General features: G+C 40.1%; 2 protein-coding genes across 2 annotated transcripts in view; both read left to right on the top strand.

Moving 5' to 3' along the window:
- Positions 1 to 13,660, top strand: part of LOC101523324 (mammaglobin-B-like) — a 233,567-nt gene that overhangs the window by 109,795 nt on the left and 110,112 nt on the right. The gene's annotated exons all lie outside the window — the stretch shown is intronic.
- Positions 8,296 to 11,965, top strand: LOC131480158 (secretoglobin family 1D member 2-like). Its single transcript, XM_058662932.1, has 3 exons — positions 8,296 to 8,418; positions 10,036 to 10,223; positions 11,826 to 11,965. The coding sequence occupies exons 1-3, from the start codon at positions 8,364 to 8,366 to the stop codon at positions 11,853 to 11,855; spliced, it is 273 nt and encodes a 90-aa protein (XP_058518915.1). The 5' UTR covers positions 8,296 to 8,363; the 3' UTR covers positions 11,856 to 11,965.

Genomic DNA, 13,660 nt, shown 5'->3' with positions numbered 1-13,660 from the left:
TCTCTTCCTACAGGCTATCCTGCACTGCTTACAGCAAGGCCCTCATCAGTCACTTCATTCTACTTTTGGAATGACTCTGTTCTTCTTGCAGCTTTTGCCACCTAACCAGAACTCTACTATACTAGCCGGTTTTCTAGTTGAGTCCCTCATTAGAAAATGAGCTCCAAAAGAGAAAAAACCCATCTGACTTTTTCCTACAACCACACATGCAACACAGAGATCAGAGTCCAGGCAGGGTGTAACCACGGTGATGCTTCACATTGAACAATATTGTGGTTGTGTGGTGAATGAATAAACACTCTCTGTATGACTAATCACTTTTTCATGATTTCCTCATTTATAGCACATAAGAAAGTAACTGTCAGCACTATAGATGCTTAACATGCATTTTTATAATCATTTTACCAAAAAAAAATCTCACAGACATCAGAACTGTCAATTGCCCCAAACTACATCACAGTCATTTTTGTGACCGAAATCCACATCTTCATGACCACAAATCTCAACAACATTCACTTGCCAGCACTGCCTGCACATAGCAGCTAGTTACTCACTCCAGTAGCACAGCATCCTTTGAATCACAGAATGGAACATTCTACAAAAACTGTTAGTCAAAGAAAAATAAGCTGTCAGATGTATGAGTTGATTTCAACAGTTCAGTTAAGGTAGAGAAGTAGTTATGAGAAAAGAAAAAAAAAGCTCCAACTCATTTAGACATGAGTGAATTCTCTTCAAACGTCAAACACCTTCTGAAAAAGTTGCGTATGGGTGAGGGAAATCTGTCCCCAGGAGGAAGGTCAAAGGACTGCACCTAGTCCAGCTCTGTCTTCTCTGGAGTGCAGAGTCATACAGATTCTGAAACTGTCTGCGTCATGAAGAAGAAAGGGAGAGAACAGCAAATAGAAGACTAGGACTAGGAAGTTAGAAAAGGGAACAAGTGGTTGGTAGGATATGTACTGTGATGTTTACAAAGATTATGAAATGATTAGTTCAGGATAACACGGTCACAAAAGCAAAGCAAAACGGGATTCTATCAATCTCGGAAATTTCTGCACAGCAAAGGAAAGTCATCAATATAATAGATACCCAACAGAAATAGGAAAAAATATTTGTGAATTACCTGACAAAGAACTAATTTCAGGAATGTATCAGCAACTCCAAAACCTCAACAACAACCACAATCCAGTCAAGAAATAGGAGATCTCAGTAAACACTTCTCCAGGGGATAAATTCAAATGGTCAACTAATGTATGAAAAAATGCTCAACCTCACTTGCCATCAGAGTAATGCAAATCAAACCACATGAGCGGTCACCTCACTCCCCATCCAAAAGACAGGGAGTAAAAATGTTGACGGGGACGTGGAAAAAGGCAGATTCTTACAATTAGTTCAGTCATTCTGGGAAAGGGTGTGAAGTTTCTGAAAAAGTGGAAATAGAACTTCCATAGGCTCCAACAATCAACTTCTAGGTATATACGAAAAAGACCAAAAAAATTGTATCAAAAAACTACCTGTAGCAGCGTGTTTATAGCAGCATTCTTCACAATAACCAAAATATAGAACCGACCGATGCATCCAACACAGACCAATGGAGAAAGAACATGTGATATACATGTATATTAGACTAGTATTCCACTATCTAAAAAACAATGAAATTCTACAATTTGCATAAAGCTTCACACAATTGGAAGACATAATGTTGAGTGAAGCAAGCCAGGCACAGAAAGGTGAATTTCGCATGAGCTCTCCTGTATCTGGGAACTGAAATTCAAAAAGGAAACAAATCAGAAGACAAAAGAAAGAGAGGCCTCTGTGTATCAATATTGCTGTAGTGCATTTTTGCCAAGCTTTGTTTTACACCTTTGTCAAACCAGTGGTGAAGAATGTTATACTGTTGGAGAATGGTATTGGGGCATAGTGAATAAAGCTGCAATCGATGTGACTGCCATCCAAGGTGCCAGGGTATGACTCTGTTACTCCACTCCTGATCCAATCCCTGCTAATGGCCAAGGTAGAGCAGCACAAAATGACCAATGTGTTTGGGACCATGCCACTGTCATGGAAAACACAGATGAAGTTCCTGATTTGGAGCTTAAACTTGGCCCAAGCTGTCCATTGTAGTCATCTGAGAAGTGAAAAAGTGGGCTGAAGATGTCTCTGTATCTCTCTCAATGCATGCATAATTCTGATTTTCAAAATAAATTAGCAAACTATCTTGAAAAAAGTTGTCATTATAAGAAAAATCATATAATCCATTAAAATCCTTATTCCTTACTGTGCATACTTTTTCCCTTTTTCTCATACCCTGATATTTCTTTCATTTATATCTTCCAAGCTTCGGGTGTAGGTGTCTGCCAAAGGAAGGAAGGAAGGAAGGAAGAAAGGAAGGAAGGAAAGAAAGGAAAAAAGCAAAGAAAAAAGAATATTTTTAGTAGAGTTCCCCAGATTTGAGGCAAGAAAATAAAAAAACAAGGGACATACAGCAAAATCAATTCACTTTATCAAGATATAAAAACATTCTAATTTTTGCACTGAATGTCCTTGAAAGATAGAGGGTACTAAATGCAAATATTCCTAACAAGATACAAACTTTATTGAAACTGTATTCCTTGAAAAATGAAAAAAAAAGGGGGGGGAAATTAGGTCAAGTGGGTTAACACAGATTAGATGTCAATGGAATTTGTTGACAAAGGCAGAAAGCAAAATGTAACACTATATTGTACACCCTGTGGTAGAACTTTTACAAAGTGAGACAAATTCACACTGAGGCCACCTAGGAAGTAGTTCAGGTTTCTGATGGAGGGAGGAGGATCAGAGATTGGATGGAAGAGCCCAACAGTTTGGTTCTTTGATGTTGCAGAACAATGGACCTTAATTTCTCCATCAATAGAAGTTGGGGCAGTTCTGAAGCTAAGAAACCCTGGCAAGCACTGAAAGCAATCTTGGAATCACTGAATTCAGATGAAGAGAATTCTCCCATGTGGGATGGGGTCGGGATGGAATTCTGCCTCATGACCCCTGAACATCTTATCGCTAAGACTACAGTGTCCTTAGGCACTCCACGTAATAACAACTACCAAACCTAGGAGGTCAATGATCTCACAGCTAGATTTGAATCATCAGCTTTCTGGCCAAAAACATTTACCTTGTCCATATTCACTTGGGACTATAAGACGAAAGACAGCAAGAGTGTCTACAAGTTTGCCCCGGAGAGCAGACATTGTAATGAAGACATTGTTGATAAAAAGTCCAAGAACACTGGAGAGGGGTCAGAACATCTCTGAGCTGAGGCTCACTTCGTATTTTTAGTTTCTTTTATTAGAAAACACAGCCTAGTAAAGGAACCTACATTTTAGAAATATTTGAGAACCAAAGAAACATTTCTGTGTTTACCAACTTTGCTCCAGGGTTATGGGGGGAAAACGAGGTTAACAGCACCACAACACCATCACTGTATATTTTGATAAGCGGGATGGGAGAAAGGGTTTCTGATATCACAAGACATTTCCAACATAAGGGATCTCACTTTCTCACTCAGATCATCCAGCAATAAGTCTGAGTGTGTGCTGGGTTTACTAAATTTGTTGGCAGTTGGAATGTGGATATAATAGCCAGTCACTGCATCCCCTGGCTGACTTCCATGATGAAATGCAGGGCACTAATCCCCTAGGATCTCCTGGCTTCACAGTCAAGGGAATAAATGATCAAGTAACTTCATACAGTATGTCGCTTAAAATAAATTGCTGATTTGTATACTAATGAACATTCTTAGAGTTTTAACAACAATGACATGTGTTTTAACTTTCTATGACATTTAAACTTAAAACTTGGATTTTATTAATGCATCACTTTATCATGAGAAAGAGGCTTATGCATTTTACATATACAGAGTGCTTATTTCATTCTTCAAATAGTGTTGTATCGTTCATGTGTTTCATGTTTATTGATGCAATCTTGCAAGGCTGCCTCAATGGGCATATAAGAAGTGAGTGAATCTGGGCCCTGTGGTGTGGCTTAGCAGCTAAAGTCCTCGCCTTGAACACGCCGAGATACCATATGAGCGCCGGTTCTAATCCTGGCTGCTCCACTTCCCATCCAGCTCCCTGCTTGTGGCCTAGGAAAGCAGTTGAGGACAGCCCAATACTTTGGGACCCTGCACCCGTGTGGGAGACCTGGAAGAGGTTCCTGGTTTCCGGCTATGGTTCGGCAAAGCACCGGCCATTGCGCTCACTTGGGGAGTGAATCATCAGACGGAAGATCTTCCTCTCTGTCTCTCCTCCTCTCTGTATATCTGACTTTGTAATAAAATAAATAAATCTTAAAAAAAAAAAGAAGTGAGTGAACCTAATGGAAGTGCTATCATACAGTTCTTTGTATTTCTCCAAGCTTCAATTATAAATCACATTGCAATGTACATCTTTGAATTATTTTATCACCAACCTTTGATTTTATTTCAAGAAAGAAAAGGAAATCACTGCATATAGGAAAAGGTATAGCCAACTACAGCATAGACACATTCTATCATAGAATTCTGCTTTTAGAGTCAACACACTTCTTTAAGATTCACATGGATGAGTACCATACTTTTGTCTTTGGTGATTAGAGATTAGTCTGATGATTCAAAGGGAATTCCAGTGATGTTGGGTGGGATCCCAGTCTTTGACAAGCATGTCTGTTGGATAAGGCGTTGGAATGACCTTGCCAAAGACCTCATGAACCAGGGATATGTCCACAAATTTGTGATCCAACCGTAAATAATCTCTGGGATTAATTCTCAGCCAAAAGGACATGGGTGGCCAAACATCCTGGTGAGGACAAGCACTGTGCAACCTAGGAAATAATTAATTTCCCTCCAACTTTCAACTTATAAACATGGTGCAGATACTATTACCAAGGATATTACTACTGTAATAAACTATACAACATATCCAAAATATAATACCATAGAAATCAAAGCACATTTTATTATGACTAAGAGTCAATAAACCACTCTCATTGAAAGCCCACATTCATATTTATTACTAATGTTGGCAAAAAGAGGTGACTTATTGTGGAAGACTTACTTTATACACTTTACTTTTTGTTCAGTGATTATATCAGCTGACATACACTGAGCTATTGCTCCTATGTTAAATTATGCACAAATTCCACAAATCCTATGAGTTGGTTATTGCCATTTTCGTCCTTATTTATATAGGAAGCAACTGAAGCTGTGAGGGGAAACAATTTGCTGAAATTCCCACCTTCTACCCAACAAAGGCTGGAATTGAGCCTAATAGAAGATGTACAAAGTTGGTTCTTCCTAACCTCTCAACTAAGTAATGCACTCTTTAATTATTTTAACACATCTGTGATTGTCAAATAATTCAGAATAGCTGAAATCTTCAGTTCTCTAATAATTCTCCAGTATCAATGTATATGATTTGATGATTTGCTCATCTCCATGAGTAGTTTCATAATTTTCTCATAAATGTTTGCCTATTTATATTTCAATATACTTTTAGTTGAGCTGTTGTCAGAAGTAGTTTTTCCCATGTATTTAGTGATGATGAAAGTCTGTCTATACAGATTTATTAATGTTCTGTGTTGATTTTTCTTCCAGGAAATATGAACCATTTTCATTAATCACAGTTTTGCAGTTAGCAATCTTAGATATGCCTGCTTTTACATAACATGTCTATAAATGGTGTCTTGCTTTCTCCTGCGTCTGTTCAAATGCATCTTCCCATTTACTTGAAGAAGATGTGCTGATCACACCTTTTCTGCCACTTAGATGGAATGTCTACTTTAGAGCAATTATCCACTCACTATTGGGTCAGACAGAAAGTCCAGAGAAATCCCATATGCCATCTGCCCCTCACACTTAATGCCTCCCACAATATCCTATACCTGTACTGCATCTGACAAACATACAATGGGACATTAGCATAATGCAAACGGCAAAGTTGGCATTACCAGTTTGCTCAGATGTGTGTATTTGGGGGCTTGGAAGCAGGAACCATGAGATCTAGCCACCATAGAGAATAACATCCCTGCCCTACAATCTGCTGTGTTCTGCCCATTCATAACTCCCACTCCACCCTATGGCAATCGTTTATCCTTCTGATACCTCCTCACATGCCTTTCAGGTTGTGCTGTAGCTGGTATCATGAACAACCTTCATATGGTCTCATTCAGTCCTGATAGATGCCAGGTGCCAGATGCAGGGACCCAATCTTCATTTCCCTGGGAGAATATGAGCTCAAATGTTGAAGTGCACTCCATGCCAAGCAGAAGCAAAGACCGATGTTGTCTACCACCCAAAGTCATGGTCTTCATTCTTCACACATGACTAGACCATGCCAAGCAGAAGCAAAGACTGATGTTATCTACCACACAAAGTCATGGTCTTCATTCTTCACACATGACTAGACCATGCCAAGCAGAAACAAAGACCGATGTTGTCTACCACACAAAGTCATGGTCTTCATTCTTCACACATGACTAGACCATGCCAAGCAGAAGCAAAGACCGATGTTGTCTACCACACAAAGTCATGGTCTTCATTCTTCACACATGACTAGCCTATTCCAGACTCATCACAGTTCCAAGGCTATGGAGACAGTAGTTAGGCCACTGTGCTGTCTTCTAGGATACACTAGTGCAGCTGAACTGAGCCTTGATGGCCATCCCCCTACCCCCTAAATGAAGCTGGTAACAGGAGCTGTTTCCTGTTCTGTGCTAAAGCACTGGGTAAGGGGCAAACTGTACAAGGATACATCTACATGAATGTCTCCTATGGTGCACACGCCTTTCCAGGAACTTCCACCTCAAACATGATACCAGACACTTAGTTATTAATACCCATGTTTGTGAAGGGCAGAAATTCTCAGAAATTCCTACCATGATTTCTGACTGCTATCACACATTAGACTTCCTCTTTCTGAAATGAAAACATGAAGCTCTGTAATTTGTCAATATCACAGTTTAATTGAGTATGTCAGAGAGGACTGAGCTTACCAAAAAGGGAGGCAGCCATTTTCCCCAAACAAACTCTCAGGAAGCAAGATATTTCAATGATTTTGTTATGTGGCTAAAACGCTGATGGACCATAAGGTGATGAATAGAGAGGTAAAATTTTGTTGAAAGTGCAGCAGTGAAAAATACACGATCAACAGCCTTTCAATACAGTTTTTGCTAAATCTCATTGGTTTTGACATTTTTGCTTTTATTTCCATTTCTTCAAAATGGTTTCTTTTCTCTTATTAAATTCTTCACTGACTCATAGGTTATGCAGTAGCATCATTTTCTCCAAAAGGTTTTTTATTTTCTTTTTCATTTTCTTCACGACACGTTAGTAATTCAGTAGCATGTTATTTAACTTCATGGCATTGCAAGTTATTGAACATTCTTTCTGTTGTTGATTTTGTTGATAGCTTTAATTTAAGGGAGTTTATAGTAATTGTGTAATAGAGATTATCATATCCAGATGTGAAGATACAATGCAGTATGCATCTCTACTTTCAAATCAAAGCTGGACTCCCAATGAAACTGCTAAGTATATCTTGATAATAGGATGCTGGACTCTGCAGTGTCAATGCATACCTGCAATGTCAGGATACACTTCAATAGTGGAATAATGGACTTATAACTTCTTATGTAGGACTATACAATTGTGATGTTTGGAATGGATTGTAACATATTGGAAATCAGTGGGAGGAGGAAATTTGGAGAGGGGGTAAGGGAAATCTCAGAGCCTATGGAATTGTACCATAAACTATAAAATAAAGTAAAAAATAAAATATAGAAACCCCAAAAGAGAAAGAGAGAGTAGGAAGGAAGAAAGGAGGAGGAAGGAAGGAAGGAAGGAAGGAACAAAAAGGAAGGAAAGAAAAAAGGAAGGAAGGAAAGAGAAGCACCCTGGATCAGCTGTCACACGGAGGAGATGGCGTCCACATGGGGCCTTCTCTGTATCTGTTCTCTCCATTCTGAAGTACACACACTCGCACACAGCAGCTTCCTGTGCTTTCTGCTGTCATCCTGCTATTATCAGATCATGTACAAGATTCTTCACTGACAGATACAATAAACATTTAATAATCTTAAACGCAAACTGAGCAGCACACCTGGAGGACAGAGCAGAGCTCTCTAGATTTTCCTCTTGTGTACACTGAGAGGTATGCAGATTAGCACTGGTGACAATCATCCATGCCTCCTCCTAAGGCGGACTCAGAGCCAGGTCTTGTGGCCACCCTCCTCTCTAGTGGGCAGGCCTAAGGAGGCTCACTAAGTACAAATGACCCTGGGCTCTTGGGGCTAGCTTCATAGCCCCTACAGAGAAGGACAAATCCCTCACAGTGCCCTAGAATTGAGAGCTCAGAGCAATGAAGCTGTTGGTGTCTCTCCTGCTGGTCACTCTGGCCATCTGCTGCTATCAGGGTGAGTATCATTTGCAGTGGCTATGGTAGGGTCCTTATCCACACACCAGGTAATTCTAATGCAAGTGATAATGAGGTCTGGGACAAATCACACTTCCAAAGTCTTTTCTTATTTCATAAAATGGCCCTCCAGCATTCAGGCTTCATGGTAATCTTCCCATACTAGGAATCTTGACCAGCAGGAATCTTGACAAGAAAATCATTGCAGGAAACTTCAGGAAGAGTGATGGGACCGTGACTCCGTGGCTAGCATGGAGCCATGACAGCAGTAGAGTGTGGTGCCGAATCTCGGTATGAATTTGACGTGCATTGACTTTTAGTCCTGTGACTTAAGACCAAATCTTAACCTGTTCCAGCATCTTCTTGTCCCTCTTATTTACCACTCACAGCATGAGGGAGAATGAAGTGAGATTAAGGATGTCAAGAATTCAGCTGTAACATAAAGATAATATTTGTGGTGATCAGGAATTTTTCTCCCCCTACACATGCAGATTTTAATGGATCCCACAGATTCTTACCCATGCATTCAAAGTCATTAAAATTGAAAGAACCTGTTAGAATCCCCATTCTGAGCAGAGCCAGTTGTCTCTGAATCTTTGAGTGAGAATGATGCAAGTGGATTAGCAAGCGAGACTTTAGAATTCCCGGTTTTCTAAGAGTGCTCAGTAATGGTATAGGTTAGCATTATGATTCCTGTTTCTATAGAGTTCGTGTTGCCCATCCTTTCAACCATCCCATGCTATATGCATTTTCGTGCTCTGAGGAATGATCCAAAGTCTCTCAGACTCACTGAGCACTTTCACTTTCTGAACCTATGCCTGGTTTCTGTGTTTTCCCTTTGATTCTATTCTTTCATGTTCTCTCTCATGTTTGGTATTGTTGAGGATGAATCCTACCGGTACCACACTGGAACTTTTCAATGTGCAAGAGGAATACCAAAGCCATGAATTCAAGAGGAATTAAGATACAGAAAAGACATGTTTCCAGGTCTGTCCACAATTCCTGGTAGGACAGAATGATGCAAAGTTCCCTTCACTCATCCTGTTCAGGGATTCAAGACACCACCACAGAATTAAAGAGCAAATCAGCGTTTATATGTGGGAAAGATAATCCTGTGTCTCTGAAGTTTAATGTTTAGCTCTGTCTACACGTAATAGCATAACCTGAGTTTCTTCTGCTTAGTCTCAGAACATCCCCTCCCCACTCACCATTTCACTGGCTGTCCTCCAGATTCTCACTGCTCTACCTGTGTTGACTCAGACATCTCCTTTCCCTTTGAAGATGGACCATATCCAAGTCTGCTGAGCATTCATTGAATGCACCAACAAAACTGAGTCTTCCTAAATCCAGAAAAGGGAATTCCAGCAAAAGAAAGAAGCAATGAGAAGCAGTGGGTGCATTTAAAAAAATATTACATTAATGTTTGAAAAACAGCTTAAACACTTGCTATGCAATTTTTAGGTAATTACAATATCATGAGGGTTTTTTTAATATCATTGCCACTATCAGAGGTTGCAAACAGAAAACCCTGGGGATCCTGATTTTTGTCCAATACTATAGACCCTGGACAGTAAGAAGACCTGTCAAATGTATACTTTATTTGACTCTTGTTCTCCAGCTGAAGCAGTGGTCTGTCCAGCCTTCATAAAAGAAAGCACACTCTTCTTATTTTCTCCGGAATCTCTGCTACGACTTTCACTTGCCAAATACAATGCACCTCAGGAAGCTGTTGATGCGAAGGTTGAAGTAAAGAAATGCACGGATGAGATGCCCTTCACAGACAGAACAATCATTGCAAAAATACTGGTAATTTCTTTTCTATTTTACACATAGTGGTGTGTTAGGTCACAAGGGGAGGAATTGGATCATCTAGTTGTCGGATGAGATGACCCTATGACAGGGCATCTGCCTTGTCGATGTCCCTGTAGAAGGTCATCACAGGACACTACCAGAACAACTTCCAAGTAAAACCTAGTGGTACATGGCATCTTTCCTGGAGAACTCTCTTTCTCAGATCATTTATCTAGATGCCATGCTGCTCAAGCAGTACCGACAAAAACAGAATTCCCTGCAGGGATGCTAGGAGGATGCACTCTGTTTCCTCTCTACTTCTGAGCATTCCTGAGCCTGAATGTGACCTCCCAGTGCCCCTGATCACTGCAGAGTCTAACATGGTGTGGGTGTGTGTGTGTGTGTGTGTGTGTGTGTGTGTGTGTTGGATAGTAAGCCAAAATGGAATGAGGGAATTGGATCTTTCCTGTTAGAACAGGTGGTAGCTGCCAGGAATTCTCTCCCAGGTCTTGCAGATCCAGGAGCCCAATCCTACTAACTCTCCCGGCACGGTTGTGGGATACCTTTGCTGCTTTGTCTCCTGCAGTTTCCCATCAATGGGCAGCACTTACCTAACCAGTTATCAGGAAATCTGATGATTAAGTTGTCTTTCAGTCTGCCTACCTTGCTTGTGAAGAAGCTTAGCTGCAAAGGCCCACAAATACTGAAGCTCAGTTCATGAGTCATGAGGCAGAATTCCTACCCTAGGAGCCTGGGCATCTCCTGAACGCGCTGTGTACAACATCCCGCTCCGAGTTCTCTACAGAATCTCACCACCTTGTGTCACTCCTGTGGGGGAGCACACAACAGAGATCTGTAACCCTCAAACCAGAAATAGTAACTGCTGGACCCTTTTGTCTCTTTCTTAATGTTACCTCTTCCATTTAAAGCATGCAGTATATTGTGGGTCTTCTCAGACAATATGCAAGATCTCATCCACAAAGGCATATATGGCACAAAAAATTTCATGTGGATTGAAACTTTTTCTAGCATAATCGAGAGATTTTTAAATTTTTATGGCTATTATTATTTTCCATGATGCATTTTGTAAGTATAATGGTTTCACTGTCCTGCTGTGTTCCCCCTCCCGCTATTCCCCCTACATTATTACAGTAGTAGAGTGCTTTCGTAACAGTTGCAGTTTAACATTCTGCCATTTAAGTGCATCGTTGAATTGTAGGTATAGCCAGAGGTAGAAAATCTAGCATGATATTGTCAAGGTACATTTAACTGTTTCATTGGCGGGGAGTCCTTTTATTCAGGAGTGGAGTTGCACACTGCAATGTATCTTCACTTTCTGGGAGAGGTTTTTAAATCTTACTTGCCTAAGCCCTTTTGGAAGTCCCTTTCCTTTTCACCTACTTTGAGAAGGCTATCATTTGGTGTTTTTATTGGTGGTAGCTGCAGCACTCCATGCTCTAGCTTGTCATCCACCCTGCTTTGGGTCCTGTACCTCTTCATAACGCTTTTGGGAATTAAAATTGCACTAACTTCTAAGTTGTGATTAACCATCAGATCTTGGAGCAGTATGACTGAGCTCAGCTTTTCTTCCTTCTCCCCCTCTGTTTTCAATTTTAGACAAAAGTTACTGTGAAGTGTGGCTTGTGAAATGTGGACATCATTTGATCGTGGGTTCCATTGTGTGTCCCGGACAGTCTAATCTTACTGCAACATGTAAAGGTTTCAATGTCTTGCTTTAATAAATTACTTTCCCTGCACTTCTCTAAGTGTCTCGTTTTTACCCTACACACCTGAAATGGGGCCCACAAATAATGAGTTTGTCTTCAGTGTTAGTAATGTTGAGTTGCAGAGACCCGCCAAATTTGTCACCAGCAGCATCCTAAGGTACAGGCAACAATGAAGTCCCTGAGGCAAGTTACAGTTTTACCTTTCTTACCAGATTTTTCATTTACATGACCATGAATGATGAAGCATAAAAAGTAACTCCACAGTTTGGCTGGTCTTGTCCTCAGAGACACTCAAACCTCTGTGACTATTCCATCCCATGGTTTGTATCCTGCACTAGCCTTGAAATGATGTTCTGGTATGCTGCACAGCCAACCTGCTTCAGGTCCAGTTCTAGCTTCTCACTTAAACCTATAGCAAGCCACCGGTATTAATTACTTGCCAACTCTCACAGTCTTACATCTAACCTCATGTGTCTATCCCCACTTCAGTATTGAATCCAAACACAGAGAGTTCAGCAGTGTCAGTCAGCTCACCCAAACCCTGGCATTGCCAGTTTCTTTCTGCATCTCTCATGACAACCATACAGAGGAATTAACTGTCAGCCAGAAACATTCTCTTGAAGAACATACTCCATCATCACCTCAGAAACTAAAATATGAAAACCAAATGTCCCCAACCTGCTATACCTGCCACAAATTCCTCCAAGGTCAATGGATCTCGGACAAGTGACCTGACTCAGAATATAGAGCCATCATAGGCTTCTGGCTTGGTTCCCTCCACTCAATGTAACAAATTACAACTACTATGCCACCATGATGCCTCTGGAGCAGAAATGGGACTCCACTCCCAATTATCCAGAATGACTAGATGGCAAACATTCCTAAGGTTTCAACGAAGGAGGACTTATTAATCACACATCTACATACATGTGTAATACTTAACGATTGTATCATTGAGAAATGGTCAGTGAGATCTTTATCTATTGAATATATACATCCCATTATAATGTGTTTATGCTTTCTTCAAAAAAATTATTGAATTATTTTAAAGAGAGAGAGATTTCTTGTCTGCTCCCCAAATGCCCACTGTTGATATAGGGGCAAAATTGGGAATATAGAACCAAATCAAGGCCTTGCATGCACACAACAGGAACCCAGCTGCTTCAGCCATCACTGGTACCACCCACAGTCAGGTATCCTTACCTGATGTCTTGATTCTAGGCCCAATGCACAACTCATTCTCTGTATTTTATAAACTATCACTCAATATCTCACTATAAATTTATCATATTGAGGGTTATGTGAAATTCAAAACATTATTTACTTGTTAAATACGTGAAAGGTACCATATTCTTTTGATTTATATGGTCATATAGATCCAACTACTAAGATAGCACCAAGTGCCTAACAATTGAAGAATATTTATTCTCTTCCAAAGGCATGTTTAATGAGAAAATGAAGAAATAATTCATTTTAAAATAATATTGTGTATTTGCTTCATCAAATTACTTAAAAACAAATTCATTGTAAGTTACATTGAATCTCTCATGTTAGTTAGTCCTACAGATTGCATCATTTCCTCAAGCTTACAGAGATGATTAGAACTAGGTTTTCATGCAGTCCTCTCTCAGTGATATGGATTTTTTTTTATCCTTCTCCATATTCATGCTGTATCACTTACACAGACACACACACAATGAGAATATATAAGACAGATAACAACAA

The sequence above is a fragment of the Ochotona princeps genome, chromosome 4 (assembly GCF_030435755.1).
Source record: "Ochotona princeps isolate mOchPri1 chromosome 4, mOchPri1.hap1, whole genome shotgun sequence".
Lineage (NCBI taxonomy): Eukaryota > Metazoa > Chordata > Mammalia > Lagomorpha > Ochotonidae > Ochotona > Ochotona princeps.
The sequence above is the reverse complement of the archived record's forward strand: the minus strand, read 5'-3'. Positions and strand labels throughout refer to the sequence as shown.